This window comes from Chaetodon trifascialis, chromosome 10 (genome assembly GCF_039877785.1).
Source record: "Chaetodon trifascialis isolate fChaTrf1 chromosome 10, fChaTrf1.hap1, whole genome shotgun sequence".
In the NCBI taxonomy this organism is placed as follows: Eukaryota; Metazoa; Chordata; class Actinopteri; order Chaetodontiformes; family Chaetodontidae; genus Chaetodon; species Chaetodon trifascialis.
Window position 1 is genome coordinate 29,110,086 of NC_092065.1, and position 27,318 is coordinate 29,137,403.

Consider the following 27,318-nt stretch of genomic DNA (forward strand, 5'->3'; position numbering starts at 1 on the left):
TTTGTCTGCTGACGGCCGAGTGTGTGTGTGTGTGTGTGTGTGTGTGTGTGTGTGTGTGTGTGTGTGTGTGTGTGTGTGTGTGTGTGTGTGATGCAGGAAACAGGCTCCCTCAGCTGAATTTGACAGCGCTGGTAAATTATTTGACTGATTCAACATGAATGAAACTCCTCAGTAAAGGTTAAAGTAAAGTACACCAAAATGGGTCTAAAACTAAAACTGCTCAAGCATCAGATGGTTGACGGAAAGAGGAAAAAACAAAGTACTTTTCATTTTCAGGTCTTTTCTTCAGTCTTTCTGAGAAATATTCCATCATTCGTGTCTTTGAGTCGTATAAAAACATTTAATGAAACCATGTGTGAGGTTTAGAAGAGTAGATTCTGCTCTTTGTGTTAATATTTCATTTCAAAAGCTTTGATGTAAACTCTTAGAAGTAATCTAGAAGTGGAAAGTAGCATAAAATGGAAATGCAGCACAAATACATCAAAATTATACTGAAGTAAAGTACAGTACTTGAGTAAATGTACTCAGTTACTTTCCATGTAAATGACCATGTCAATACTCAGTCAAGTTGTCGTTTTAATATCTGTACATAACATCATGTTTCACCAAGAAAACAATGAATGAAACGAGTTTTCGCGGAACAAATAATAAGAAAACAGCAAAAAGAACAAGTATATTATAGACGTGTCTAAAAAAATACTTGTCTGAATGAAGCTTTGGATATTTATGTTTGTGCTACCATGAAAAGTCTATTTTAAATCATTTTCTGGGCTGTTTGCGCTCGTCCAACCCCGCCCTCCCGAGCTGGAGGTCACGTGGTGTGGGGCAGGCCGGGGTAATGTTATTGAGCGCACTCTCCTCGGAGCAGAGGAAACGGGATGCGGGCTAGCTCCGTTTAACGCTAACGCTGTTATTTACGCGTTTCTTCAGTCCGGGGACGATGGCGTGAAACTAGGCGACGCAGCGGATGTCAGAACCAGCTCCAGCGACCGGGAACCGGCGCCGCGGTGTGACGGGGAGCCCCGCTCTGCGGAGGTTTGTTCTTCAGGTTAGCTAGCTAAGCTACGCTAAGCTAGCAGCCTGCTGTTGTGAACGCTTAGCTGGGAGTTCGCCCTGGTGGAGACGGCTAACCTCCGCCTCTCAGAGCGACGCCGTGGCTGTCCCCGGGCTGTCCCACACGATGGACGGAGACGCGCCGCTGCAGGAGAAGCAGAGCTGGTAAACCTGCAGGATGCTGTAGCGGATGTAGTTAGCATCAGGCCCGAATACCAGCACACTTCCACCCCTCCTCGCTTCCTTCCCTCCTTCCTTCCTTCCTTCCTTCCTTCCTTCCTTCCTTCCTCCCTTCCTCCCTCCCTCCCTCCCTCCCTAGCTGCCCCAACAGTACAGACCCTCTCCTCTTCCATGATCACAATGGAGTCCGTCCTCAATCCGCTGCCACAGTTCCCAGAAAACTCCTATAAAAGTAAGTAATCCCGGTTCATGTTGTATGTGATGACGTTGGACCTGTCGGTGCGCTGACTGTTGACCTTTGACCTCTCCACCTGCAGTGACGGAGGAGGATGTGAAGAGGCTGATTGAGTTCAGGGCGTCCAACGAGGCTCTGTTCACAGGGAAGAGGAACTCTGCCAAGATAGCGTGGAGGTATGGACTGAGCTCTTTGTCCTCTAAGGACCGAACTCCGTGTCTTCTATGGACCCAGCTCCGTGTCCTTTAAGGACCTAGCTCTGTCCTCTAAGGACCCTGTTAGTGCGTGTCCCTCTGCTCACCGTCCTGTCCTGTGTGTCCCTCAGCACCATCTTAAAAGGCCTCGGCTTGGAAGGGAAGCTAACAGCAGACCAGATCGCCAAAAAATGGGACAACCTGCGGACAAAATACAAGGTAAGGTGTGCAGTGAGGCTCATTCAGGTGTGACAGCGTTCACCTGAGGCAGGTAGATAGGTGTCTGTCTGTCTGTGTGCCTCCTCTGAGGAGAGACATCCAGAGACAGCTGAGTCTGCAGGGTCACGTCACAGTCACCAACAGGAGGTGTGTCCTCTCACCTGAGCTTTACTCCCCTTTGCCAGTTTATTAGAACAGCTGGTGAGTCCTCACCTGGTCGCTCGCTCGCTCAGGTGTCTGTGAGTGTCGTTGTGTTTTCCAGGACCTGAAGCAGCCCTACCAGGGCCAGGACAGCATGGGGGGGGTGGTGGAGTCGTGGCCCTGGTTCCACATCATGGATGAAGCCATGCAGGGTCGCCTCTACAACAGCAACCTGGTGCTGAGCCCGGAGAGCGGCGGCGGCGGCCACCGCTGCAACAACCAGCAGCAGCAGAACCAGGAGAACACCGACATCCTGGAGTTCCTCATCAAGACGGAGATGGAGGACACGGTGGCGGCGGAGAGTGCCGAGGACGACGGGACGGTGCACGCCGAGGCCGCTCCTGCTGAAGGAGTCCCGATGGGCTGGAGGAGGATGACCGAGTGCTCCTACAAAAGTACGCAGACAACACGTGTACTACTGCAACTGCAGGTCATGTGGTACAATGAAAGTACATCCACCAAGTACTGCACGTCAGTACGAGTGTGAGGTACTTCAGTCTCTTCTTCTTCTGCTGCACATCTCAGATGGTTTATTGATCTCTGCTGAGGAATCAGCTGATGTTTGATTGGCTGCTTCTCCTGTCAATCACGGAGACACAGTAATCTAAAGAGACCAGAGGACAGCAGGCACAGGGACACGTTACTGCACGCAGTACTTGAAGTCCATTTTGAAGCGCAGAGCTGTCTTTGAAAACTGTCTTTGTCCACAGTGACTGAACCAGAAACGGAGAGAATGATCAAACTTCGAGCCGCTAACGAAGCTCTCTTCACCGGCAGGAAGCATTCGGCCAAACCGGCGTGGAGGTGAGTCCAGCCTCCGCCGGCTCTGCTTTGACTTCCTGCGTCCACCGTGAGCGTCCTCTGTCCTCCATCAGAGGTTCAGTCTGTCTGTCTTCTGTTGCAGAGCCATTCTGTACGAGCTGGGTCTTCAGGGGAAGCTGACCACAGATCAGTTAGCAAAGAAGTGGGACAACCTGAAGAGGAGGTACAAGGTAGGTCCACCCCAGCTCCAGAGACAAGCTGTCCATGAATGTGGAGGACACGAACCCTCCAACCAACAGATTCACGTTCTCCAGACGTGACAGAACCCAGAGCAAACATCGTCAGCATTTTTAGATGTTTTCAGTAAAGTCTCTCAGTCCCGCTCTGCGTCTGTCTGTGTCAGGACAGGTCGATTGAGGACGAGGAGGGAGACATGATTTGAATTAGAGACTGAACAGCTGATTTAATTCTCCGTCAGTCGATTAGTTTGGTCTGACAGCAGCTGGTCCTTCATGTTAGAGACGTTCTCTGACGTCCGTCCACTGTCGCCTCACAGCTATCAACGAGTCTTTTAATGGTGGCGTGAAGCAGCCGTGTCTCTGAGTGTTGGACAGGAGCTGGTGGCGTGTGGACAGGACGATCACGTCCCTCTGCTTTGTCTCTCAGGAGCTGAAGTTTCCCGCTCGAGGCGTGGAGACAAACCCGAGCTCCTGGCCCTGGTTTTACCGCATGAATGACGCCATGGAGGGACGCTTCGCCGGGGCGGCGCCCATCCTCACACCCATCGTGGAGGACGAAGACGAGGACTGCGAGCCGCTGTCGCCGACGCCCAAGAAGCGAGCGCGGCGGAGCCGAGGGGGAATGGCCGAGTTCCTGACGGAGTCGGAGATGGACCTGCTGGTCGATAACGAAGAGAAGAACGGATCCACGACGCTGGGCGAGCTGCACCGCATGGCCGAGTTCACCTACAAATGTAAGAACCCGCACGGCGCTGTTACACCGGCGTTACGGCGACGCACGGGTCGCCGAGCGCCGCCGCGTAACGTCCGACCAACGGAAACATGAGTTTAAACAGAACCCAACTTTCAAACAACGAGAGAAGCTTCAGCTTCCTGAAGCTCGAGCTGTGAGACGGTCAGGTCGTCTTCATCATCATCTTATACCACAGTGGACAGGTATTACTACAGACATGTACTTATCACATCAGAGGTAAAAGTACTAATACCACAGTGGACAGGTATTACTACAGACATGTACTTATCACATCAGAGGTAAAAGTACTAATACCACAGTGGACAGGTATTACTACAGACATGTACTTATCACATCAGAGGTAAAAGTACTAATACCACAGTGGACAGGTATTACTACAGACATGTACTTATCACATCAGAGGTAAAAGTACTAATACCACAGTGGACAGGTATTACTACAGACATGTACTTATCACATCAGAGGTAAAAGTACTCGGCAGCAGAATGGCTGCAGTCAGTACTGTAGTATTCTGTGTACTGATGGTTTAATGTGTGTTTAAACTCTTCAGAGTAACTGTAGAACGATGTACTGCAGTAAAACATGCAGTATTTCCCTCTGAGATGTGGAGGAGCAAAGATAGTAAATTCTGAAGTACATTTGTACTTCCTGTAAGTATGTGAGTGGAGTACCTGCAGCTGGTCTTTCACCAGTTGGACCAGTTGGACCCGTCGGTCTGTGCTCGTGGACTTCAGTGGTGCTGTCTCAGGTGGAGTCGTCCAGGTCTCGTGTCTCAGTCCAGGTGGTGTCATCAGGTGAGGCTGTGTTTTGGTCCATCTGTTGACATGTCCTCGTCTTTCTAGTGACGGAGGACGACACCAGGCGGCTCATCGAGCTGCGAGCTGCCAACGAGTCTCTGTTCACCGGGAGGAGGAACACGGCCAAGCCGGCCTGGAGGTGAGCATCCGTTAACGTCACCTCAGCTCACCTGCATACCTGAGGACAGGTGTCTCACTGTGGCTGCTCTGTCCGTCCACAGGGGCATTGTGAAGGAGATGGGGCTGACTGGGAAGATCACACCTGACCAGGTGGCCAAGAAGTGGGACAACCTGAAGACCAAGTTCAAGGTGCGACCGTTGTCAGTGTGCTGAGCCGCTGGTCTCTGATTGGCTGAGGTTCATCTGAACCGTTGATGTGTGATGCATTAGTGGATCGATCTGCAGCTGATCGTCCATCGATCAGAGTGATTGATCAGGTCGGTGCTGATGGAGCGTCTGTGTGTTCAGGACCTGAAGTTCCCTCCTCGGGGCATGGAGGGCCAGACCAACCCGGCCTCCTGGCCCTGGTTCCAGCTGATGAGCGACGCTCTGGAGGGGCGGCTGGCGGGAAAAGCTCCCAGAGTGACGCCAGTGTGGAGCAGCGAGGAGGACGGCGCCTTCGGCTCGTCTCCGCCCGCCGACAGGGACTGTCTGATGGCGGAGAGGAGCAGCGTGTCGGAGCTGGAGAGCATGGTGGGCGGAGACGGCGCAGAGGCCGACGGGAACGTGACCTACATCGACGCCAGCGGAGAGGAGTGTTCGACGCCCTCCGACCTGTCGTATAAAAGTAAGACAGCTGCTTCTTCTTCTTCTTCTTCTTCTTCTTCTTCTTCTTCTGCAAGCTCACGTTTCCTGTGGCAGCTGTGAGCACGTCTGTCTCTGTCCACCTGTGTCTTGGTCCACCAGTGTGTCTGTCAGTCTTTCCCCTGTGTGTCTGTCCACCCATGTCTCTGTCCACCTGTGTGTCTGTCCACCCCCCGTGTCTCTGTCCACCTGTGTGTCTGTCCACCCCCCGTGTCTCTGTCCACCTGTGTGTCATCAGTCTGTCTACCTGTGTGTCATCAGTCGTCCACCTGTGTGTCATCAGTCTGTCCACCTGTGTGTCTCCCCCAGTGACAGACCAGGACACCAGGAGGATGATTAAGCTGCGAGCTGCTAACGAGGCGTTGTTCACCGGGAGGAGGAACGCCGCCAAAGCTGCCTGGAAGTAAGACGTTTTCTTTTCTGGACAAATGTCCCACAGCGTCCGTGTCTCGCTCACCGGTCTCAGTCCGTCCCGTGTTCACGCCGTCTGTCCCGCCTCTCGCTCAGGGCCATCCTGAAGGAGCTCGGCCTGCAGGGAAAAGTCTCGACCTATCAGATGGCGAAGAAGTGGGACAATCTGAAGAGGAGATACAAGGTAGTGTGACGACGGGCTCCTGCTGCAGGAGGCTCAACCCCTCCATCCTGTCACGTGGAGATAAATTGATTTCATATCGATTGAAACAGCTGATGAGAGACGCTGCAGGGACTATTTTCACTGGCGGACTAATACATGTTTAGTCTTCTCTGTTTTTATGTCCTCTCTTCTCTCTCCTCACCTCCTTCTCCTCCTCCTCCTCTGTTTTTCTCCTCTCTCCCCCCTCCCCTCCCCCCTCCTCTCTCCCCCCTCCTCTCCCCCCTCCTCCCCTCTCCTCAGGACCTGAAGTATCCTCCTGTCGGGATGGAGAGCGTGGCAGACGGCACCTCCTCCTGGCCGTGGTTTCACCTGATGAATGAAGCCATGGAGGGCCGCCTGGCGAGCAGCGCCCCCCTCCTCACGCCCGTCACTCAGGATGACGAGCAGCAACTCGACCCCGCCCCCAGACACCGGCCCCGCCCGGCCCCTCCCCCTCCCCCCTCGTCCTCCTCGGACTACAGACAGGAAGCGTTCGGCGACGGCGCCGAGCAGAGTCAGCGGAGCTCGGAGGCGTGCGACGGGCCGCTGGGAGGACTGGAGAGGGAGTGGGAGATGGTGGAGAGGGAGAGGGTGGCGCTGGAGCGAGAGAGGGAGATGGTGGAGAGAGACAGGGCGTCCGTGGAGAGGGAGAGGGCGGCGGTGCAGGCGGAGAGGCTGTGGCTGGAGAGGGAGAGGGCGGCGGTGGAGAGGGACAGAGCCATGGTGGAGCAGGAGAGGGCGACGCTGGGCCGGGAGAGGGAGGTGCTGGACCAGAGGGCCTTGATGCTGAACTCTGTGGGACACTCTGGACACCTCAACGCCCTCATGTAGACCGCCGTGCTCTGGGGACATAGACCGCCCCGTAGAGACGCCCCGGTCTGTCGTGGAGGACTGGACCTCCGGTCTGGAGGAGTAAACCGCACTGACAGACCACCGAGGAGATCCAGACCCGGTCCACCGCCGCGTTTGGACGTGGACATGGCGGCTGTTGGTCCTCCACACAGAGACGAGTGAAAGACGGAGAACTGAGCTCGGGGGGGCCGCCGTAGACCAGGTTCACAGGAGGGCTGCACGATCTCAGAACAAAAACTCCATCATGGTTTCACTCTACTTTATTTAAAGCTCGACACTGACGGACGTGAGGCGTGTCTCAGAGGTTCAGACGTAAAGATTTCACCTCCCACTTCGGTTTGACCTGAAGCCTCTGCAGGTTCTTCTTTCTCATTGGCTGATTTATGCTCAGATACTGACGCACCTGCAGTCAGCTGATGTCAGCCCACCTGTCGTCATGAACCTGGGCTCAGGCAGTGACGGTGTCTCACCTGTGCAGGTGTCCAGCTCTGGGTCGCAGGAGGGTGGAGTGAAACGTCTACGCCCACTTCCTGCTGCACAAACACGCCAGAGTTTGATGGCTGTGGCTGATTGGCCTGTTTCAGTGTGAAGGACAGCTCCTGGCTCCTGATTGGCTCCTGGTCAGTGGGACCCAATCACCGCCAGGTGACATGTTTCTAAAGATGAGAGAAAGGTGGAGGTCTGTCCTGCTTTCTGCTTCAGCACACACACACACACACACACACACACACACACACAGATGCCATGTTGGTCCAAGCTGATTGGCTCCCTGTCTTCGTATACGTGACGATGTCATCTGTCCTGATACACAGTACATCAAACGCAGCACGCAGTCGATAACCAGGACGTCCTGCTGCGTCCACTCATCCTTTCTGACCCACAATCCTTTGCACAGACGTCTCTGTGACAGTCGAGCGTGTTGAGGTGTAAGAACGTGTTCTCGTGTGTGTGTGTGTGTGTGTGTGTGTGTGTGTGTGTACATGTAATACATGAAATACTGCAGTACTGCTGCATGAGACAGATGTGTGAGCGCAGTGTTGATGCAGTACTTTGTCCAGCTGTAGACATCCTGAGGGACGGCAGCTGCAGGACGAACTAAAGTAACCTGAGACAGGATGACACCTGTGAGGACGCTGTCAGCAGGTTCGTCTGACCTTTGACCCTTCAGACCAGCAGACCCCTGAAGTAACATGTAGCTCATTGTCCTCAGAGTCCTCCTCGTTGGTACGGGAGCCCAGAGCGGACAAACCAGACACTGACTCCGGAGAAGGACTTTTATCAGCGTCCGTATGAGAGCGAGGACGTTCAGTCCGCTGCGGTCTGGAAACTCCCCACCAGAGGACGCCAAGTCCCTCAGACCGTCAACAGATGGCATCAGGTCAGAGACGTCTGCACACCTGAGTCTCTGATGTCCAACATGAGCTGAAGGACGTTTGTCCTGTGCAGGTTTCAGTCTGATCTGATGTGATCTGTCTCTGAGTCCTGATCCAGCAGCAGACCTGCTCTGTCCTCCAGGTAGACCTGAATGAGAGAAGCGATCTGGATCGTCCTCAGCTCGAGGACTGAAGGACTCGTCTCGTCTTAACTGTCACAGAGACGACAGAAAAACACCCGCCAGCAAACAAAACACTGAATCTGAATGAGACAGTTTTCAGGGTCACGTCAGGCCGGGAGTGACCCACGAACCAGGTCCAGGTCCAGGACTGGAGCCCACGCCACTTCCTGTCCCTGACACTGAAGATGAAGGACGTGAGGAGTTTTTGTTTGTTGACTGTTCTTGTCAGGGTTGTGCAGCTCTGCCTGTTCTGTCCCTGTCTGTCCACTCCTCTGGGACGGAGGTGAAGGAGGTCTAAGTCAAACAGCCTGGACGTGAATCCAGATCAGGATCTCCTGTGCATCCACACGCGTGCACACACACACACACACACACACACACACACACACACACACACACACACACACAGGTGACTGGACGCCCCCCCAAAGAGTTTCTCATGTTTTTATTTATTTCCAGAATCATTGTTTGTCTTTTTATTTAAAGTCTGAGGACAGACGGAGCTCCAGCGACGTCAAACACTGGACGAAACAGGACGTGACTCTGACTCCTGATCCAGAGTCCTGATCCAGATTCTGGCTCCTGATCCAGAGTCCTGATCCAGATTCTGGCTCCTGATCCAGAGTTCCGATCCGGCTCGGATGAGACGCAGACGTTTCGTCTCAGTGTTTGTCTGAAGACGTTCTGCTGCAGTGTTTTGTATTTATTTCATGTGTCCACAGATGAGACGGGGGGGCGTCTTCAGGTCTGTCTCACAGGTGAGGTGTCACATGACGCTCCAGCTGTTTGTCACTGTTCGGTTTTTTCAGGTCCCCTCGAGCGAGACGATCGGTCGATTGATCAGACGCATGATTGATGGTTAAAGCACGACTCGGCTTCTGTTTACAGAAAATATTCGGTTCATCAGAGTCTCAGAGTTTGTCAGGATGGTTACTCGTTCAGTTATTGATCGATCGACCGATCGACGCAGCTCTGGTTGAATTCGATCATTCAAAGTCCGCCTGCTGGTGGCGCTGTGGAGAATTCATCTTCACTGAAAGTGGAGAGCTGTCCTCCTGCTGAAGACACTGAGCTGTGTCCAGAAGCTGTCCTCTGTCCTCTGCCTCTGCTCAGCTGGACTGTGCTGCTGAAGCTCACCTGGAGGCCGTCACACCTGAGACTCGGTGGATCCCGTCTGTGAATGCAGAGACTGTTGTGTCCTCCAGCCTGGACGTGTCAAAAACGTCTCTGTGAATGTTGAGTCCTTTGAAAACAGGTTTTCCATCTTGTTGCTGAAAATGTGTGTGATCGCAAAGTCTGTCCATCTGTCCGTCTGTGCGTGTGAGGACGCGTTGATGCTGAAGCCTTCAATCAAAGGACACAGCTGTCTGTCCTGAGGACGACAGCGAGGACCCAACGTGGGCTTTTTAAGGGTCATTTCATTTGAAAATGTACAAATTCTGATTAAAAACAAGTTTATGAAGATTCATTTTTTCATCTGTTTACTGTGTGTGTGTGTGTGTGTGTGTGTGTGTGTGTGTGTGTGTGTGTGTGTGTGTGTGTGTGTGTGTGTGTGTGTGTGTGTGTGTGTGTGTGTGTGTGTGTGTGTGTGTGTGTGTGTGTGTGTGACAGTTTAGATTTGTATTTGAACGCATCACAGTTTAATTTCACTGCAGTTCTTTGAAGGTGAGACATCGAGATGTTTTGTGATTACAGCAGATATTTCAGTGTTTGTGGCCTTCTGTGGTTCAGGTCTCTGTGGGTCAGGTCTCTGTGGGTCGGGTCTCTGTGGTTCAGGTCTCTGGGTTCAGGTCTCTGGGTTCAGGTCTCTGTGGTTCAGGTCTCTGTGGTTCAGGTCTCTGGGTTCAGGTCTCTGTGGGTCGGGTCTCTGTGGTTCAGGTCTCTGGGTTCAGGTCTCTGTGGTTCAGGTCTCTGTGGTTCAGGTCTCTGGGTTCAGGTCTTTGTGGTTCAGGTCTCTCTGGGTCGGGTCTCTGGGTTCAGGTCTCTGTGGGTCCAGGTCTCTGGGTTCAGGTCTCTCTGGGTCGGGTCTCTGGGTTCAGGTCTCTGTGGGTCGGGTCTCTGTGGTTCAGGTCTCTCTGGGTCGGGTCTCTGGGTTCGGGTCTCTGTGGGTCCAGGTCTCTGGGTTCAGGTCTCTCTGGGTCGGGTCTCTGGGTTCAGGTCTCTGTGGGTCGGGTCTCTGGGTTCAGGTCTCTGGGTTCAGGTCTCTTTGGGTACAGGTCTCTGGGTTCAGGTCTCTGTGGGTCGGGTCTCTGGGTTCAGGTCTCTGTGGGTCGGGTCTCTGGGTTCAGGTCTCTGTGGGTCGGGTCTCTGGGTTCAGGTCTCTGTGGGTCGGGTCTCTGTGGTTCAGGTCTCTGTGGGTCGGGTCTCTGGGTTCAGGTCTCTGTGGGTCGGGTCTCTGGGTTCAGGTCTCTGTGGGTCGGGTCTCTGGGTTCAGGTCTCTGGGTTCAGGTCTCTGGGTTCAGGTCTCTTTGGGTTCAGGTCTCTGGGTTCAGGTCTCTGTGGGTCGGGTCTCTGTGGTTCAGGTCTCTGGGTTCAGGTCTCTGTGGTTCAGGTCTCTGGGCTCAGGTCTCTGGGTTCAGGTCTCTGTGGGTCGGGTCTCTGGGTTCAGGTCTCTGGGTTCAGGTCTCTGTGGGTCAGGTCTCTGTGGTTCAGGTCTCTGTGGTTCAGGTCTCTGGGTCGGGTCTCTGGGTTCAGGTCTCTGTGGTTCAGGTCTCTGTGGTTCAGGTCTCTGTGGTTCAGGTCTCTGGGTTCAGGTCTCTCTGGGTCGGGTCTCTGGGTTCAGGTCTCTGTGGGTCCAGGTCTCTGGGTTCAGGTCTCTCTGGGTCGGGTCTCTGGGTTCAGGTCTCTGTGGGTCGGGTCTCTGTGGTTCAGGTCTCTCTGGGTCGGGTCTCTGGGTTCAGGTCTCTGTGGGTCCAGGTCTCTGGGTTCAGGTCTCTCTGGGTTCAGGTCTCTGTGGGTCGGGTCTCTGGGTTCAGGTCTCTGTGGGTCGGGTCTCTGGGTTCAGGTCTCTGTGGGTCGGGTCTCTGGGTTCAGGTCTCTGTGGGTCGGGTCTCTGTGGTTCAGGTCTCTGTGGGTCGGGTCTCTGGGTTCAGGTCTCTGTGGGTCGGGTCTCTGGGTTCAGGTCTCTGGGTTCAGGTCTCTTTGGGTTCAGGTCTCTGGGTTCAGGTCTCTGTGGGTCAGGTCTCTGGGTTCAGGTCTCTGTGGGTGGGGTCTCTGGGTTCAGGTCTCTCTGGGTCGTGTCTCTGGGTTCAGGTCTCTGTGGGTCGGGTCTCTGGGTTCAGGTCTCTGTGGGTCGGGTCTCTGGGTTCAGGTCTCTGTGGGTCGGGTCTCTGGGTTCAGGTCTCTGTGGGTCAGGTCTCTGGGTTAAGGTCTCTGTGGGTTCAGGTCTCTGTGGGTCAGGTCTCTGGGTTAAGGTCTCTGTGGTTCAGGTCTCTCTGGGTCGGGTCTCTGGGTTCAGGTCTCTGTGGGTCCAGGTCTCTGGGTTCAGGTCTCTCTGGGTCGGGTCTCTGGGTTCAGGTCTCTGTGGGTCCAGGTCTCTGGGTTCAGGTCTCTGTGGGTCGGGTCTCTGGGTTCAGGTCTCTGTGGGTCGGGTCTCTGGGTTCAGGTCTCTGTGGGTCGGGTCTCTGGGTTCAGGTCTCTGGGTTCAGGTCTCTTTGGGTTCAGGTCTCTGGGTTCAGGTCTCTTTGGGTTCAGGTCTCTGGGTTCAGGTCTCTGTGGGTCAGGTCTCTGTGGGTCGGGTCTCTGAGTTCAGGTCTCTCTGGGTTCAGGTCTCTGTGGGTCGGGTCTCTGGGTTCAGGTCTCTGTGGGTTGGGTCTCTGGGCTCAGGTCTCTGGGTTCAGGTCTCTGTGGGTCGGGTCTCTGGGTTCAGGTCTCTGGGTTCAGGTCTCTGTGGGTCAGGTCTCTGGGTTAGGGTCTCTGTGGGTTCAGGTCTCTGTGGGTCAGGTCTCTGGGTTCAGGTCTCTGTGGGTCGGGTCTCTGGGTTCAGGTCTCTTTGGGTTCAGGTCTCTGGGCTCAGGTCTCTGTGGGTCCAGGTCTCTGGGTTCAGGTCTCTCTGGGTCGGGTCTCTGGGTTCAGGTCTCTGTGGGTCCAGGTCTCTGGGTTCAGGTCTCTGTGGGTCGGGTCTCTGGGTTCAGGTCAGTCTGGGTCGGGTCTCTGGGTTCAGGTCTCTGTGGGTCGGGTCTCTGGGTTCAGGTCTCTGTGGGTCGGGTCTCTGGGTTCAGGTCTCTGGGTTCAGGTCTCTTTGGGTTCAGGTCTCTGGGTTCAGGTCTCTTTGGGTTCAGGTCTCTGGGTTCAGGTCTCTGTGGGTCAGGTCTCTGGGTTCAGGTCTCTGTGGGTCAGGTCTCTGTGGGTCGGGTCTCTGAGTTCAGGTCTCTCTGGGTTCAGGTCTCTGTGGGTCAGGTCTCTGGGTTCAGGTCTCTGTGGGTCGGGTCTCTGGGTTCAGGTCTCTGGGTTCAGGTCTCTGTGGGTCAGGTCTCTGGGCTCAGGTCTCTGTGGGTCAGGTCTCTGGGCTCAGGTCTCTTTGGGTTCAGGTCTCTGTGGGTCAGGTCTCTGGGCTCAGGTCTCTGTGGGTCAGGTCTCTGGGCTCAGGTCTCTGTGGGTCGGGTCTCTGGGTTCAGGTCTCTGTGGGTCGGGTCTCTGGGTTCAGGTCTCTGGGTTCAGGTCTCTGTGGGTCAGGTCTCTGGGTTAGGGTCTCTGTGGGTTCAGGTCTCTGTGGGTCAGGTCTCTGGGTTCAGGTCTCTGTGGGTCAGGTCTCTGGGTTCAGGTCTCTGTGGGTCGGGTCTCTGGGTTCAGGTCTCTGGGTTCAGGTCTCTGTGGGTCGGGTCTCTGGGTTCAGGTCTCTGTGGGTCGGGTCTCTGGGTTCAGGTCTCTGGGTTCAGGTCTCTGTGGGTCAGGTCTCTGGGTTCAGGTCTCTGTGGGTCGGGTCTCTGGGTTCAGGTCTCTTTGGGTTCAGGTCTCTGGGTCAGGTCTCTGGGCTCAGGTCTCTGTGGGTCAGGTCTCTGGGCTCAGGTCTCTGGGTTCAGGTCTCTGTGGGTCGGGTCTCTGGGTTCAGGTCTCTGGGTTCAGGTCTCTGTGGGTCAGGTCTCTGGGTTAGGGTCTCTGTGGGTTCAGGTCTCTGTGGGTCAGGTCTCTGGGTTCAGGTCTCTGTGGGTCAGGTCTCTGGGTTCAGGTCTCTGGGTTCAGGTCTCTGGGTTCAGGTCTCTGTGGGTCGGGTCTCTGGGTTCAGGTCTCTGTGGGTCAGGTCTCTGGGTTCAGGTCTCTGGGTTCAGGTCTCTGTGGGTGGGGGTCTTTGGTCCGTTCAGAGCTGGACGTCGTGTCTGTAGTCCCCCGTGTGGTGCAGCTTGTGGTCTGGCTGCAGTTCATGGGGTGTGACCGGCTTGGCGGGATCAGGGGCGTGGAACAGGATCTACCTGTTTGTCCCTGCAGCTCCAGGAACTGAACGCCTCCCTCGCTCAGTCAGCGGGGTCGGACATCAGAGACATCAGAGACATCAGAGACATCAGAGACATCAGAGACATGCTCACAGTCAGAGTCGGTCAGTGCTGCACTTCATTTATTTCTTCATTTACTTTATATTTCTACACTTCAGACTCAGCTGTCTGCTGTGGTCAGCTTCCTCTCAACGGAACACACCTGCTCAGGTGTTTACATCTTTACTGTAGCGCTGCGTCAGGTGGAGACCTGAGGTGTGTCTCTCTGGACGTCTTTGGCTTTGAGTCCCTTTCAGCTGTGGGAAACTGAGATTTTAGGTTCTGATTTTTAATGCAAACTTTGACTTGTTTGCTTTGTTTCTGTGAGTTTGAGCTCAGTGAGTCACAGCTGATCTGAGAACAGTCTTTATCAAACAGCAGCAAACGTTTTCTTCTGATCGTGAACTGAATTTAATATTTCTCATTTTTTCTATGGATAATTTGTAATCATTGTTTGAAAGAATGAACTGATTAGAAAAGGTAAAAAGGGAGAAATTCAATAGAAAGAGACATAAAAGGTGAGTCAGTGAATTTCTGAAGGATTCAATATGACATTAACATTCAATAAGAGCAGATCTGAGACCAGTGAACTCTCCTCAATCTGTTCGTCCTCCGTTTGTCTTCAACAGGAAAAATAAAAATGGCCAGAAGACAACACTTCAGAGGATGTAAGTTTCCTCCAGTGTGCGTGTGCGTGTGTGTTTGTTTATGTGCGTTTGTGTGTGCGTGTTGTTAACACAGCAGGATGTGATCAGGTGATTCATGCAGCCGTCTCTCTCTGATATGAAAGAATTTTATTACTGTTTGTTTTAAAATCCTTCAAATATTTCATTCAGTAAAGTGAAGTACAGTGAGCAGTAGAATGTACTCAGAGTACTCGTAGTGAGTACTGGTACACATGTTAGATTTTACTGTAACTGATCTGAACAAGTTTGACTTCAACTGCTGTGATCCGGATCTTATAGATAAGAAATATTTGCTGTGGTTTCATCTGTTTGTATTGTAGAACCAGCCTGAGCAGACACCTGCACGAGTGATTTCTAAAAGAATCAAAGAAAATAGAAGATATCAAAATAAACATGCACCGTTGAAAGTCAGATTTTACATCGTGTAATCTGGCTAGGCGTTAGCATGCTAATGTTAGCTTGTGTCCGTTAGCGTCATTTCCAACCTTTTAGAATGAAGAATGGACAGAGATTTCCTCTTGAAGTGTTTTTCTCTACAGTTTTCAGTTAAAACTCTTCAGTTTTCTGTGAGAGAGGAAAACAAACGAGATCTTCTGAGACACACGACGGTCTTTTTCATCGTCTGTTTGTCCCAGTGAGACGTTCGCTCCAATCTGTGAAGTCAGCTGTTCAGGTGACAGATTTAATTGGAATCACGTCAACCTTCAGGACGGACCGGTTTGACAGCATGACGAGCAGGACGCAGCTTGTTTTTTGACTCGTTGTCTCTGTCTGTCCCCTGCAGGGCTTCTGCACTGCGTCCTGGTGTTGGTGCCGCTGGTTGTCTTTGTCACCCTCATCCTGCAGAAATTCAGCAACCCGTTCACAGGTACAGAAAGAGTCTCACGTCCAATCAGAGTTCTTTAAAGCTGCTGCTGGACGTGTGGAGACGAGAGACAAAGAGCTGAACTGTTCCTTTAAAACCGTGAATCGGACCATAGGACCCTCACAGTATAAGACAGTATCATCTGCGTAACGATGAGTTTGACAACAGCTTGATTGCAGTCACATGATGTTAAATCCAGACGGAGGGCAGGAAGGGAAAACTGCAACAGACGAGATGAAGGAAAGTTCTTACTGAGCTGCTTTAGATGAAATTAAAATCGCTTCCTGCCCTCCATCTGCAGTTAGCGCAACAACAAAAGAGTGACGTGACGTCATCTGCAAACAACCTGTTACACAAAAGTCTGACAGTCTGACGTCAGGAACACGAGAGGATGGTTCATACCGAGAGGACAAAGATCTCTGGTTGATGTGATGGATCGGGCTGTTGAAGCCGAGCTTCAGCTGAACGTCAGACGTGGACGATGCTTTGACACTGAGTGAATGTGACTAACATGAATCCACGCTGGAGGATGAACCCACAGACCTCCTCCGCCTCTCTGAAGGTGGTGCGTTCGTGGTTGAATCCCTGAGTTTAACGTCTCTGTGACTCTGTTTTCAGATGATTTGCGTCTTTCTGCAGACGTGTCCAGTCAGATTTCTAAGGCACCTTCCAAACTCTTCGGTTAGTGCCTAAACCAGATGAATGGATGACGGATGACTGAGTGAAGCTGACATGATGGGGGGGGGTTAATCAGTGCTGTGCGTCTCCTCTTCAGATGGATCGTCTGTCATGAAGATAGACTGTCCAGAGGATCAGTTCAGCTTCTACATCCAGAGTGGAGCCGCTAACGTCGTGGCTCCAAAGATCTACGTCCAGAACAAGCTGTACGTGTCTCTGTTATCTCGCCCCGCATGTCCGGGCGGTGTCTCGCCAGCTAAAGGTTTTTCTTTCAGCTTCTACAAACACTAAAGGGCACAGTGGTTGAACTTCCCTGCTAGAAAAACCAGCATAGACCAGCATCATTTCCATGCTGGTCTGTGCTGGTTTATGCTGGATTGATGCTGGTTTAGCTGAGTCAACATAGCTATGTTGGTACACCAGCATGGGGTTGCTAATAAGGCCGGTGGACCAGCATCCTGTGCTGGTTATGCTGGTCCATCATGGGATGCTGGTCACCAGCATCAAAACACAACATATGCTGGTATTGCTGGTATAACCAGCATACCCCATGCTGGTTTTGCTGGTGGCTAGCTTTGCATAGGAAATTCTGGCCATTTAGTCGTCTTCTGTCCTCTGTCCTCTGCTCCCCTGTCCTCCGTCCTCTGCTCCTCTCCTCTTCGGTCCTCTGTCCTCTGCTCCCCTGTCCTCCTCTCCTCTGTCCTCCTCTTCTCTGTCCTCTCCTCTTCGGTCCTCTGTCCTCTGCTCCTCTGTCCTCTCCTCTTCTGTCCTCTGCTCCTCTCCTCTTCTGTCCTCTGCTCCTCTGTCCTCTTCTCTTCTGTCCTCTTCTCTTCTGTCCTCTGCTCCTCTGTCCTCTGCTCCTCTCCTCCTCGGTCCTCTGTCCTCTCCTCTTCTGTCCTCTGTTCCTCTCCTCCTCTGCTCCAGCTGTCTCTGGGTTTATCAGCTCATTCAGTGTCCATCAATCTGTCCTCAGGGTTCTTGGGACATGGCTGAACAACGCTGGATACGGGATAAACATTGTTGTGATGGACGGTGAGTTGAACTCTGCGTCTCCTCTGTACAGCGTTCATGAATTGTCCTGATAACGTCTCTGATGGTGAGACTCACGACGATAACATGTCTTTGTTTGACAGGTAAGAAGGGAGACATCCTAAAGACGGCTCACTTCGACATGTACAGCGGCGGTACGTGGCAGCAGGTGTTCAGACGAGCGTCTCTCAGTGTCCTGAGGTCAGACGTTTGAGGTGTGTTTGTGTTGCAGATGTGAATCCTCTCATCGACTTCCTGCGGAGCATCGAGTCCGGCTCTGTGGTGCTGATGGCGTCCTATGATGAGCCGTCCTCAAAGTAAATGTCTCTCCTGTCTTTGCGTGCTCAGAAATGGGTTTTTATTGGGTTCTTCAGAGAGTCGGGGAGTCAGAGGAGGACGTGTTCATGTTTCCTCTGTCTCCATGAGAGTAAAGTGAGAGCTGAGGGATCGTCCACTCTGTGTGCCGGCTGCTTCCACAGGTTAAATGAAGACGCGAGGAAGCTGATTGCTGAACTGGGGAGCTCTGCCGTCCAATCGCTGGGCTTCAGAGATAACTGGGTGTTTGTTGGAGGGAAAGGAGCCGCAGTGAAGAACAACTTTGAGAAGGTAACGACGACTCGCTGCGTTTTCTGCTGACTCATGTTTTACAGCCAACAGAACGATTCCTAAAGAACACCAGAGATGTTCAGGAGTAACGACGGGAACGTTTCACGGACTGAACAGATGTTCCTCTCTGACGTGAAGTCAATGAAACGAAGAGATGATTCATATCTGACTTCACTGCACGGCCGAATGGTTCAGTGATGTCTTCTTCTTCTGCTTCTTCTTCTCTGAGTCAGATCTTCACTCTGACTTCACTCTCATGTCTGTACGCTAACCCATATGAAGCGACAGTCAGTTAGCAGTTAGCTTAGCGTAGCCCTGCAGGGTCACATGAGCTCAGAGGTGATCTGGTTTCCTGTTGATGCTGTTCGGGTTGGATCAGGATCAGAACTGTCTCTGTCTGTCTGTTCCAGCACCTGAAGAGCGACAGCGCTACAAATAAATATGAAAACTGGCCCGAGCTCATCGAACTCCAAGGATGCATCCCCAAATACCTGGAGTGACGGCTCGGCTCGTGACGGCGAGGCGACGGTGCGGCCGGAGAAAGGCGTTGGAGTTGATATTTGCACTCGAGAACTGAAGCCTGGTGTGTAAACTGATCTGTCAGAGCTGCTGAGCTGGATCGGCCAGTTCCTGCATCATCGGCAGCAAATCCAGCTGTTCACAGACCGTCAGTCGCCGTCTGTCACTGAGACAGACAGAGGACACAGACCGCCGCTCACTGACCCAGAACACCTTCATTCTTACTGATTCTGAAGTTTTATTGGTCTGAGGGTTGATTTCCATCAGTCTTTGGATCATCTGCCTTCATCACAGAGGAGCTCAGGGACTGTTAATCACCACAGACTCCAGCTGCTCCAGCTGCTCCAGCTGCTCCACCTGCTCCAGCTGCTCCAGCCCCCAGTCAAACCTCCAGAGACCAAACCTGAAGGAGCTTTCAGTCCTTCTCCGTCCACGTGGAAAGTCAGAAATGTCCCATTAATGAATCGCAGCACAGGCCCAAAAATAAAAGCTGCAGTTTTAGAGCCTTTGTATTGATTATCTGATCAATATTGGATCCAATACTTATTTTTATGCCTCCGTTCACCTCTATGGTGTGTGTGTGTGTGTGTGTGTGTGTGTGTGTGTGTGTGTGTGTGTGTGTGTGTGTGTGTGTGTGTGTGTGGTGATGGAATTGATTGAGCTTGTTCATTGGTGGAAAGTGTTTACAGGCTGAACGTCGATCAGAGACGGAGACAGACGAACGTCCAGAGAACAGCGTCCTCACTCAAAGCACGGCTCAGAAGTCCTCGTGATGCTGGGAGATGATGCTGGGATTGTGTTTGTTGCGTCAGCAGATGATTCGTGTTGATGAACGGACGTGTTTCGTGATCAGATGTTTGTTTTACTGCGTTTTCTTTGTTTTTGTGTTTCTTTAAAAAAAGTTGTGAAATAAAAAGAAGGTGAGCGATGGTTGGAGCTTTTATTTTGGTGTTCAGATTCAGGCTGGAGGTGTAAGCGGTCACGTTAACTGTCCTCTGATGTGTGTTCGTACAGCAGGTGGAGTCGTATTACTCCTCCGTCCTCTGCGGAGGAAACTGTAAATGTAGAAATACTGTTTGCTTACATACTTTCTCTGTTCATCTGTGTTTTTTCTGTCTGTGCTGCTGAATTTCTCCACTGGGGATCAATAAAGATCATGTGACGTGAGCTGATCGTGACCTGGATGTTCAACGAACTAGAAATGGGGTTATGAGGGCTGCAGGTGGAGACAAATCAGTTCTGTTTGACAGCATCGAAGGGATTTTTAGAAAAACTGCTGGATGGATTAAAGCTTTGTTCAAAGTTTATTAATGTGATGAACCTGCTGACGACTCTGAGAAATGAGAGTTTGAATTATTCTTTACGTCTGAAAGTCAGAAATCTGACACTGAAACAGTTTAAGATTTGGAGTTTTTCGTTGAAATGGATCTAAAATATCGCACCCCGTTTCCGCCCGAACGTTTTTCTGGAAGGACCCGAAACGTAGAGTCTGATTGGCTATACCAGCCACCAATGACCATAAAGAACAGGAGAAGGCGCTCTGATTGGCTGCCTCGGAGCGTCGAGTCTGCCGGAAACAGAGAAGAGGACGCTGACTGGCGGCGGGACAAATGTTTTAATGGCGGATGGTTTCGCGCTCAGCGGAGTGAAGTAACGAGAATAAAGCGGATGTTTGGCTTCACGCGCTGATCGCAGACTCCAGAATGGCGACGTTGGTCCTGGATAACGGAGCCTATACGGCGAAAATAGGCTACAGTCTGGAGAACGTCAGGTAAGGAGTCGCGTGAGCAACGTTACCGCTAATAATAAGAAACGGTCCGTGAAGGAAATGTGGTTCACACGAGTCACCTGTGTGACGTCACTGAACGTTCAAACAGTGCTTCGTGGACACACCTGTGCTGCTGAACATCACTGAGGACCAAACACGAAGCTTCAGGAGACACGATGTCCATCAAGACCGACAGCAGCAGAAGAGACGCTGCCAGCACGCAGGCGCAGTTTAGGACGTGTCTCTCAGGTTGTCTCTGTTCTGAAGACAAAAGTCTGTCTCTCTTTGTCCCTCAGCGTCATCCCAAACTGCCAGTTCCGCTCCAAGACGTCCAGATTAAAGACCTTCACAGCCAATCAGCTGGATGAGATCAAGGATCCGTCCGGCCTCTTCTACATCCTCCCCTTCCAGAAGGTGAGCCAGCGCCCGCCCCCTTTCATACCTGCCGGGACTCGTGCTCATGTGCTCCCTGTGCTCGTCCTCCTCAGGGTTACCTGGTGAACTGGGACGTCCAGAGGAAGGTGTGGGACCACCTGTTTGGAAAGGAGATGTTCAAGGTTCACAGTCAGCCTCATGTTCCTCCTTCATCAACTCATTTCTCACGTTTGGAAACACGTTCGAGTCCCTTTGTAACCTGACGTCTCCTCCTCCTCCTCCTCCTGCTCCTCCCCTCCTCCTCTCCTCCTCCTCTCCTCCCTGCTCCTCCTCCTCCTCTCTGCGCCTCCTCCTCCTCCTGCTCCCCCCCTCCTCCTCCTCCTCCTCTCTGCTCCTCCTCCCTGCTCCTCCTCCTCCTCCTCCCCCCCTCCTCCTCACTGCTCCTCCTCCTCCTCCCCCCCCCCTCTTCCTCACTGCTCCTCCCCCTCCCTCCTCTTCCTCCTCTCTGCTCCTCCTCCTGCCCCCCCCCCCCCCCCCCGTGTCCAGGTGGACTTTGCAGACACCAGCATCATCATCACTGAGCCGTACTTCAACTTCTCCTCCATCCAGGAGTCGATGAACGAGATCCTGTTTGAGGAGTATCAGTTCCAGTCTGCCCTCAGAGTCAACGGTGAGTCACACTGTGACATCACTTCCTGCTCAGGACTCACACTCTCTGCCTCTGTCCTCCTCTCGTCCTCTGTCCCCCTCCTCTGTGTTTACGCTGTGTTGACTCTGTCCTCTGTGTCCCCCCCGTGTTTACGCTGTGTTGTGTCCTCTGTGTCCTCCAGCCGGCTCTCTGAGCGCTCATCGCTTCTTCCACTCCAAGCCGTCGGAGCTGTGCTGTCTGGTGGTGGACAGCGGCTTCTCCTTCACCCACGTCGCCCCGTACTGCCGCAGCAGGAAGATGAAGGAGGGCGTACGCAGGTGAGCGTGTTCGGGTGAGCGTGCGCAGGTGAGGCCGTCACTCACCTGCAGCCGTGCTAACAGCCACAAAAGCTGCGCTTTGTTCTGCCTTCCAGGATCAACGTCGGAGGGAAGCTGCTGACCAATCACCTGAAGGAGATCATCTCCTATCGGTACGTCACCTGCTGCTGTCCTGTGTCTCTGTCTTTGTCTCTGTCTTTGTCTTTGTGTCTGTCCGCACCTCAACAGAGGACAGATGTTTTCACAGATTTCAAATGAAAATCGTTGCTCTCGTCCTTCCAGCCAATTACACGTCATGGATGAAACCCATGTGATCAACCAGGTGAAAGAAGACGTCTGTTACGTCTCCCAGCAGTTTTACAAGGACATGGAGACCGCACAGTAAGACACAGCAGACAGCTGGGACACATTTAGCGTGTGTTTGTGTTGAAGCGGAGCAGGTCAGCGTGCTGCTCACAGGTGTGAAGCTCACCTGATGGACGAACACACAGCATGTGATGGACTGTGTCTCTGCTCCGTCCAGCGTCCCTGATGAGATGAGTGAGAGCTGTCCTGTGGGTCTCTTGGCAGGTCGAAGGGGGAGGACAACTCCGTGATGAGGGATTATGTTCTTCCAGATTTCAGCTCCATCAAAAAAGGCTTCTGCAAGGTGAGAACGTCTGTCTTCAGGTGCGGTCGTGATTTGGACGATGGACAGATCTCTGGACAGACTCACACGTTCATCTTTTTTTTAATGTGTCTCACTGAGGTCAAACAGTCAGATTTAATACATTATTCATGGAGAAGACTGAAATTAAAAGCTCCTTTCAGTCGATTTAGATTCAACATCATGACGCTCCTGTTCTTTAACGTGTCTCTTGTCCTCATCGTCCGTCCTCATTCGTCTCTCTGTCCTCCAGCCGCGAGAGGAGATGGTCTTCAGTGGAAAGTACAAGACAGGAGAGCAGATCTTGAGGTTGGCCAACGAGCGCTTTGCCGTCCCTGAGATGCTCTTCCACCCGGCGGACATCGGCATCCAGGAGATGGGCGTCCCAGAGGCCATCGTGGACTCCATCCGGTCCCTGCCGGAAGGTCAGACGCACCTCATGCACACACGCCGGGTCCTCGTGTCCTCGTGTCTGCAGCCTCAGTCTGTGTGTCCGTCCAGTTTCACACGTGACAAATGAAGACAGCGTCTCTCATTTGATCCTTTTGTCAAAGAAAATGTGTTTCATTGAGCTGAATCTGTCCTGTTTGAAGAGACACAGAAGACAGTTTTAAACTCTCATTCAGTTTATATGTCCACTAATGGACACAGTGTTTTCTGCCATCAGACATGCAGCCTCACTTCTACCAGAACATCGTCCTGACGGGGGGGAACACGCTGTTTCCGGGCTTCAGGGAACGCCTGGAGGCCGAGCTGCGGGCGCTCGTCCCCGCTCACCTGCCCGTGTCCGTCCTGCTGCCCGCAAAGTGAGTTGGCCGTCGCTGTTGGTCCATCATCACGGCGTGGACGCGAGGCCGAGCCGCCCAGACAATGTCTCTTTAATGGTGTCTCCTGTCTCGTCCCGCAGTCCCATCTGTTACTCGTGGGAAGGAGGGAAGCTGCTGTCCCACAGCCCGGACTACGACGAGATCGTGGTGACACGAGAGGACTACGAGGAGAACGGACACTGTATCTGTGAGGACAAGTTCGATATTTGACTGAACTGGAGCTGCGAGCTGACGCTCGTGGTGAAGCTGGATCACTGACAGGAGGAACAGGAAGTAAAATGAGGACTGAAGTGTTTTGTTCTGTTTCGGGTCAGTGATGTTCTACAGGTGTGTGCGTGCTGATTGGCTGTCTGCGCTGTGCACAGGTGAGGAGGCGGCAGGCGACGTGGCCTGAAGCGTTTCCTTCCTGTAGCCAGTAACGTCTAAACGAGTCGCAGGAAGTTGATCAGCGTTAAAATACACCAAACGTCCAATAAGAGCCGACTCTGGTGTCTCTGTTTTACTCTTTATTTGACTTTCTTTTTTTTTTTTTTTTGGTCCACTGTCCCTGGTCGACGTGGTAACATATCAGAAGTCTGTCCTGGTCCTTCTGGATCAGTCCAGTCCTCCTCAGGTATCTCCACCTGGGTCTCTGTCATCTCACCATTAAATATTTCTAGAAAGTGTTTTTTTGTCAGAAAATGAGGAGTGAGGAGGCAGACGTCGTGTCTTTTAATCATTTTGTCCTAAACTGTCCAGTTAAAGCAGGTGTGTTACTGTAAGACAGCAAAGGACACGCTGAGCAGGGTCCAGTCGTCTCACTGTTTGGAGTAACTTGGCTGGACTAAACATGGCGAAGGCGTCACTTTGGGCTCATTGTCACAGTTTTCACAAAGTTTCCAAAGCAAAAGATCAATTGATCAATGGAGAAAAAGATCAGCAGATTGAAAAGAATCATCAGTTTTAGTCCTTTAAAACCGTTCAAATGAGCTCCAGTCGACCAGTCATCGCCATCACCGCCATCAGGGACGGTTTACTGCACTGACTACTTTTACTCTGAGTACTTGAGCACATTTTACTGACTATACTTATATACTACAACTGTAAGTTACCTTAAGTCACACTTTCAATGCAGGACTTTTACTTGTAATGGAGTACTCTGACAGTATGGTGTTAGTACTGTTACTGAGGTGAAAAACGGCCATGGTCCGTGAAGCCGGCCTCGGTCTGGTTGTGGCGGGAATAGAGCTGAAGTTGTCGGGTTAGCTTTCTCGGTTTGTGTAGGGACCAGCTGAGTCTAGCTTCACTCAGACAGAAGACCTGAAGATACAACCTTTAATAGAGTTCCGCCTGACTTCAAGAATTAACTGAAATGAACTTTCCCGTCTGTTAATGCATCTTATCAAAAATCAAAAAGTAATTTGATCCATTAGCAGCAAACGATAAGTTAATATTAGCGGTTAGCATAGCTGGTTCTTTAGCCGCCGTGAGCAGAATCGGTTGAAAAGCTGAAGATTCGGTCGGGTTTGACACTGACAGGCCAGGACAGAAGAATGGCAACGGCAAGAAGACAGATGAAGAAGAAACTCCCCGAAGAAAAACCAGATAAGAAAGTATTTGACTTCACTGAAGAGGATGAAAAGAAAGGGCTGAGCGGGTCAGAGGACGACGTTAGAGAAGGTAAGTGTAGCTAGCGTTAGCATGCGTTAGCGTCTGTCACCTGTGTGGAGCTATGACATATAAAAGACCATTAACTCCAATTTTGATGACTTGTCTCAAGATGAAGCTCCAGCAGTGGAGAAGCTGGCCAAGAAGAGACCTGCAGCAGACTTTGAGGAGGAGGGGGCAACGTGTGCTGTGGGGTAATTTCACCTCGTTAAAGTCATTACAGCTTCGTGTAGCTAACTGAGCGTGTGCTAACGCTGTGCAGTAAGCTAGCGTCTGCGTTGGCTAAATTCACGTGTTTCTGACAGTAATGTCTCTTTGTCCACACTCTCAGAAATGAGGTGCAGTCCATGTTGGAGAAATTTGGAGGTAAGCAGCTTCGTGCAGGTGTGTGTCTGCTTGTTTCTGTCTGACTAAAACAGGTCTGACTGTATGACCCCACGTTTTGATGACTGATGGAAAAGCTTCATAACATTGACTTGAAAAGAAATAACATCATGTCCGTTTGCTCTTGATTTTATGTTGTGTACCTTCTTTGTTGGGCTGTTTGTGTTGAGGACACATGAACTGTAGTAGTACTGCAGTACTTGTGTACTGCACTACATACTACGTGTGAGCAGGTTGACACAAACATTGTTGAATTAGAAAACACTGTACACTTTGATATCATTGTCAAAACTCACACATCGTATTAAAAACTGACTGTATCCAGCTCCGTTCTTAGCACGACCAAACATATTCAGCGTCGTCTCATTTGCCTCCAGCTGACATCAGCAAGGTGATGCAGGCGAAGAAGAAACGTCTGGAGTGTCTGACCAAGAACTACATGAAGGGAAGCCAACACAAACTGGAGCAGCTCTGGAGCAACTATCACACCCAGAGGTTTGACATTTCCGTCCTGAGGCGTCAGGACAGCCACACACCTGAGAACAGCTGGTGGACACGTTGTGTCTGTGGGAGCTGTCAGGTGTTTCCTAACATGTGAATGATTCATGAGGTAGTGGGATACAGTTAGTGATGAGTGATGAGGACCACACACCCACAGCGGGCAGTCACTGCAGGCAGGGTGGGGGGGCTCATTCAGGCTGAGTGACTTTGCGAGAAGGCCTGATGGGATTTTTCAGTTAGATCATTTCAAAATGTAACCCACAAGTGCAGCTTTCTCCCAGTTTGAAGCGCGTGTGTGTGTGTGTGTGTGTGTGTGTGTGTGTGTGTGTGTGTGTGTGTGTGTGTGTGTGTGTGTGTGTGTGTGTGTGTGTGTGTGTGTGTGTGTGTGCGTGCGTGCGTGCGTGCGTGCGTGCGTGCGTGCGTGCGTGCGTGCGTGCGTGCGTGCGTGCGTGCGTGCGTGCGTGCGTGCGTGCGCGCGCGCGCGCGCGCGCGCGCGCGCTTGCAGGCAGAAGATGACTCAGCAGTACTCCCAGCAGGTGTCCTCTGCGCTGCAGCAGTGGGAGGCTGAAGCCCAGCGAGCTGAGGAGCAGGAGGAGAAGTTCAATGTTCGTTCCCCTCTTTGCTTGATAGCTTAGACAGAGGCTCAGGTTTGACACCCTTTGACCTCTGGTGCTGCTTTTTTTTTTTTTTTCTTTAGATCTCACCTTGTAGAAACATCCAATAAGAAATGAGGCACAGTGATGCAGAGCGTGTTTTAATCAGCGCAGTGAAACACTGCCAGCTGAACCATCACATGGACGTGGTGTCCTCACAGAAACGCTCCCTGTCGTCTCTTCGCTCTGTAGAATCTGTTCAGACAGCAGCTGAAGATCCTGCAGCAGGCCAGAGTGGTGCAGAGCCAGAAGCTGAAGACGGTCAGAGAGCTGTACGAGCAGTTTGTGAAGGTGATGATGCTGCGAGATTTAAATATCTCACATGATAATGGCTGAAAGCATCTCATGAGCTTCACATCACAGGCTCGTCTGTTTAAGTGGAGGTGGTGTTTGTGAGCTGGGCTGTCGTGTGGTTCATGTCAGGGTCGACGGTGTGAAGGTTCGTTTCAAAGCAGCCGTCAGACAGACGTTCAGCCGCTCGATGCAGCGTTTATGACCGACCTGCAGGAAGGAGAGGAGACACGTGATTGGCTCTGACTCACATGATTCTGACATGCAGACGTCAAACTTCCTTTGTTTTCCTGCAGAACATGGAGGACATGGAGAAGAGCCACGACACTTTCCTGCAGGGGGCGCAACAGGAGCTGAGGAAGGAGATGGCGACCCTGCAGAAGAAGATCCTCATGGACACGGTGAGTCCAGAGTCCGGTTCAGCCTCGCTGTCAGCTGGTGTGGACACATCGGCGGACGTTAATGTTGCTCATGTTTGTTTCCACAGCAACAGCAGGAGATGGCCACAGTGCGCAAGTCGCTGCAGTCCATGCTGTTCTAGACCGCGTGACCATGGTGACGGAGCCACTTCCTGCCGACTGCCACCGTTTCCTGTGTCGCTGCAGTCAAAGTTTGCTGTTTGTTTCTGGTTTGATGTAAAGATGAACTGTGTGTTTCTCCTCTTTGAGCCGACGGGCTGTCTCATGTCTGTCCTCCAGAGGGACAGAATGAGTTTGTTCTTGTGTTATGAAAAGATTTGACAGCTTGTCGAAGAGTTTCAGTTAATTTAGAAGCAGACGTCATCTGTGTCACACATATTTGTGTGAATTCATCTGTACGTCCCGGCACACAGCGCCGATGACCTGCAGTTAAGTGTTAACCTGGGACATGACGTGGACTCTGTCCACACATCTGTGAGACAGTGAGGAATAAATGGTTGTTGGTTCACAGCCCAGACGTGGACTGTCTCAT

The 27,318-nt window shown here is 52.1% G+C and overlaps 4 protein-coding genes across 5 annotated transcripts; all 4 read left to right on the top strand.

The window, feature by feature from the left end:
- Positions 1-864: 864 nt before the first annotated feature.
- Positions 865-7,135, top strand: LOC139337061 (uncharacterized). Its single transcript, XM_070971381.1, has 13 exons — positions 865-1,465; positions 1,551-1,644; positions 1,794-1,881; positions 2,144-2,477; positions 2,793-2,886; positions 2,987-3,074; positions 3,511-3,817; positions 4,680-4,773; positions 4,856-4,943; positions 5,103-5,421; positions 5,748-5,841; positions 5,946-6,033; positions 6,313-7,135. Exons 1-13 carry the CDS (start codon positions 1,405-1,407, stop codon positions 6,880-6,882), a joined length of 2,319 nt encoding a protein of 772 aa, XP_070827482.1. The 5' UTR covers positions 865-1,404; the 3' UTR covers positions 6,883-7,135.
- Positions 7,136-13,830: 6,695 nt separating this feature from the next.
- On the top strand, positions 13,831-19,475 carry LOC139337844 (protein FAM3C-like). 2 transcript variants are annotated; one of them, XM_070972630.1, is made up of 10 exons: positions 13,831-13,991; positions 14,556-14,594; positions 15,397-15,480; positions 16,096-16,158; positions 16,253-16,361; positions 17,129-17,187; positions 17,289-17,339; positions 17,417-17,501; positions 17,664-17,790; positions 18,201-19,475. In XM_070972630.1, exons 1-10 carry the CDS (start codon positions 13,973-13,975, stop codon positions 18,288-18,290), a joined length of 726 nt encoding a protein of 241 aa, XP_070828731.1. In that variant the 5' UTR covers positions 13,831-13,972; the 3' UTR covers positions 18,291-19,475. The 2 variants fall into 2 exon arrangements, with proteins under 2 accessions (XP_070828731.1, XP_070828730.1); XM_070972629.1 differs by lacking the exon at positions 14,556-14,594 and having other exon boundaries at positions 13,949-13,991.
- Positions 19,476-19,851: 376 nt separating this feature from the next.
- On the top strand, positions 19,852-23,581 carry actr6 (actin related protein 6). The gene is made up of 11 exons (XM_070972181.1): positions 19,852-20,080; positions 20,374-20,491; positions 20,566-20,634; positions 20,999-21,122; positions 21,283-21,418; positions 21,514-21,570; positions 21,701-21,799; positions 21,989-22,067; positions 22,318-22,489; positions 22,732-22,870; positions 22,972-23,581. Exons 1-11 carry the CDS (start codon positions 20,013-20,015, stop codon positions 23,099-23,101), a joined length of 1,191 nt encoding a protein of 396 aa, XP_070828282.1. The 5' UTR covers positions 19,852-20,012; the 3' UTR covers positions 23,102-23,581.
- A 728-nt stretch (positions 23,582-24,309) lies between these two features.
- On the top strand, positions 24,310-26,908 carry sycp3 (synaptonemal complex protein 3). Its single transcript, XM_070973000.1, has 8 exons — positions 24,310-24,550; positions 24,651-24,732; positions 24,870-24,904; positions 25,300-25,417; positions 25,929-26,028; positions 26,269-26,367; positions 26,664-26,768; positions 26,855-26,908. The coding sequence occupies exons 1-8, from the start codon at positions 24,424-24,426 to the stop codon at positions 26,906-26,908; spliced, it is 720 nt and encodes a 239-aa protein (XP_070829101.1). The 5' UTR covers positions 24,310-24,423.
- Positions 26,909-27,318: the final 410 nt, after the last annotated feature.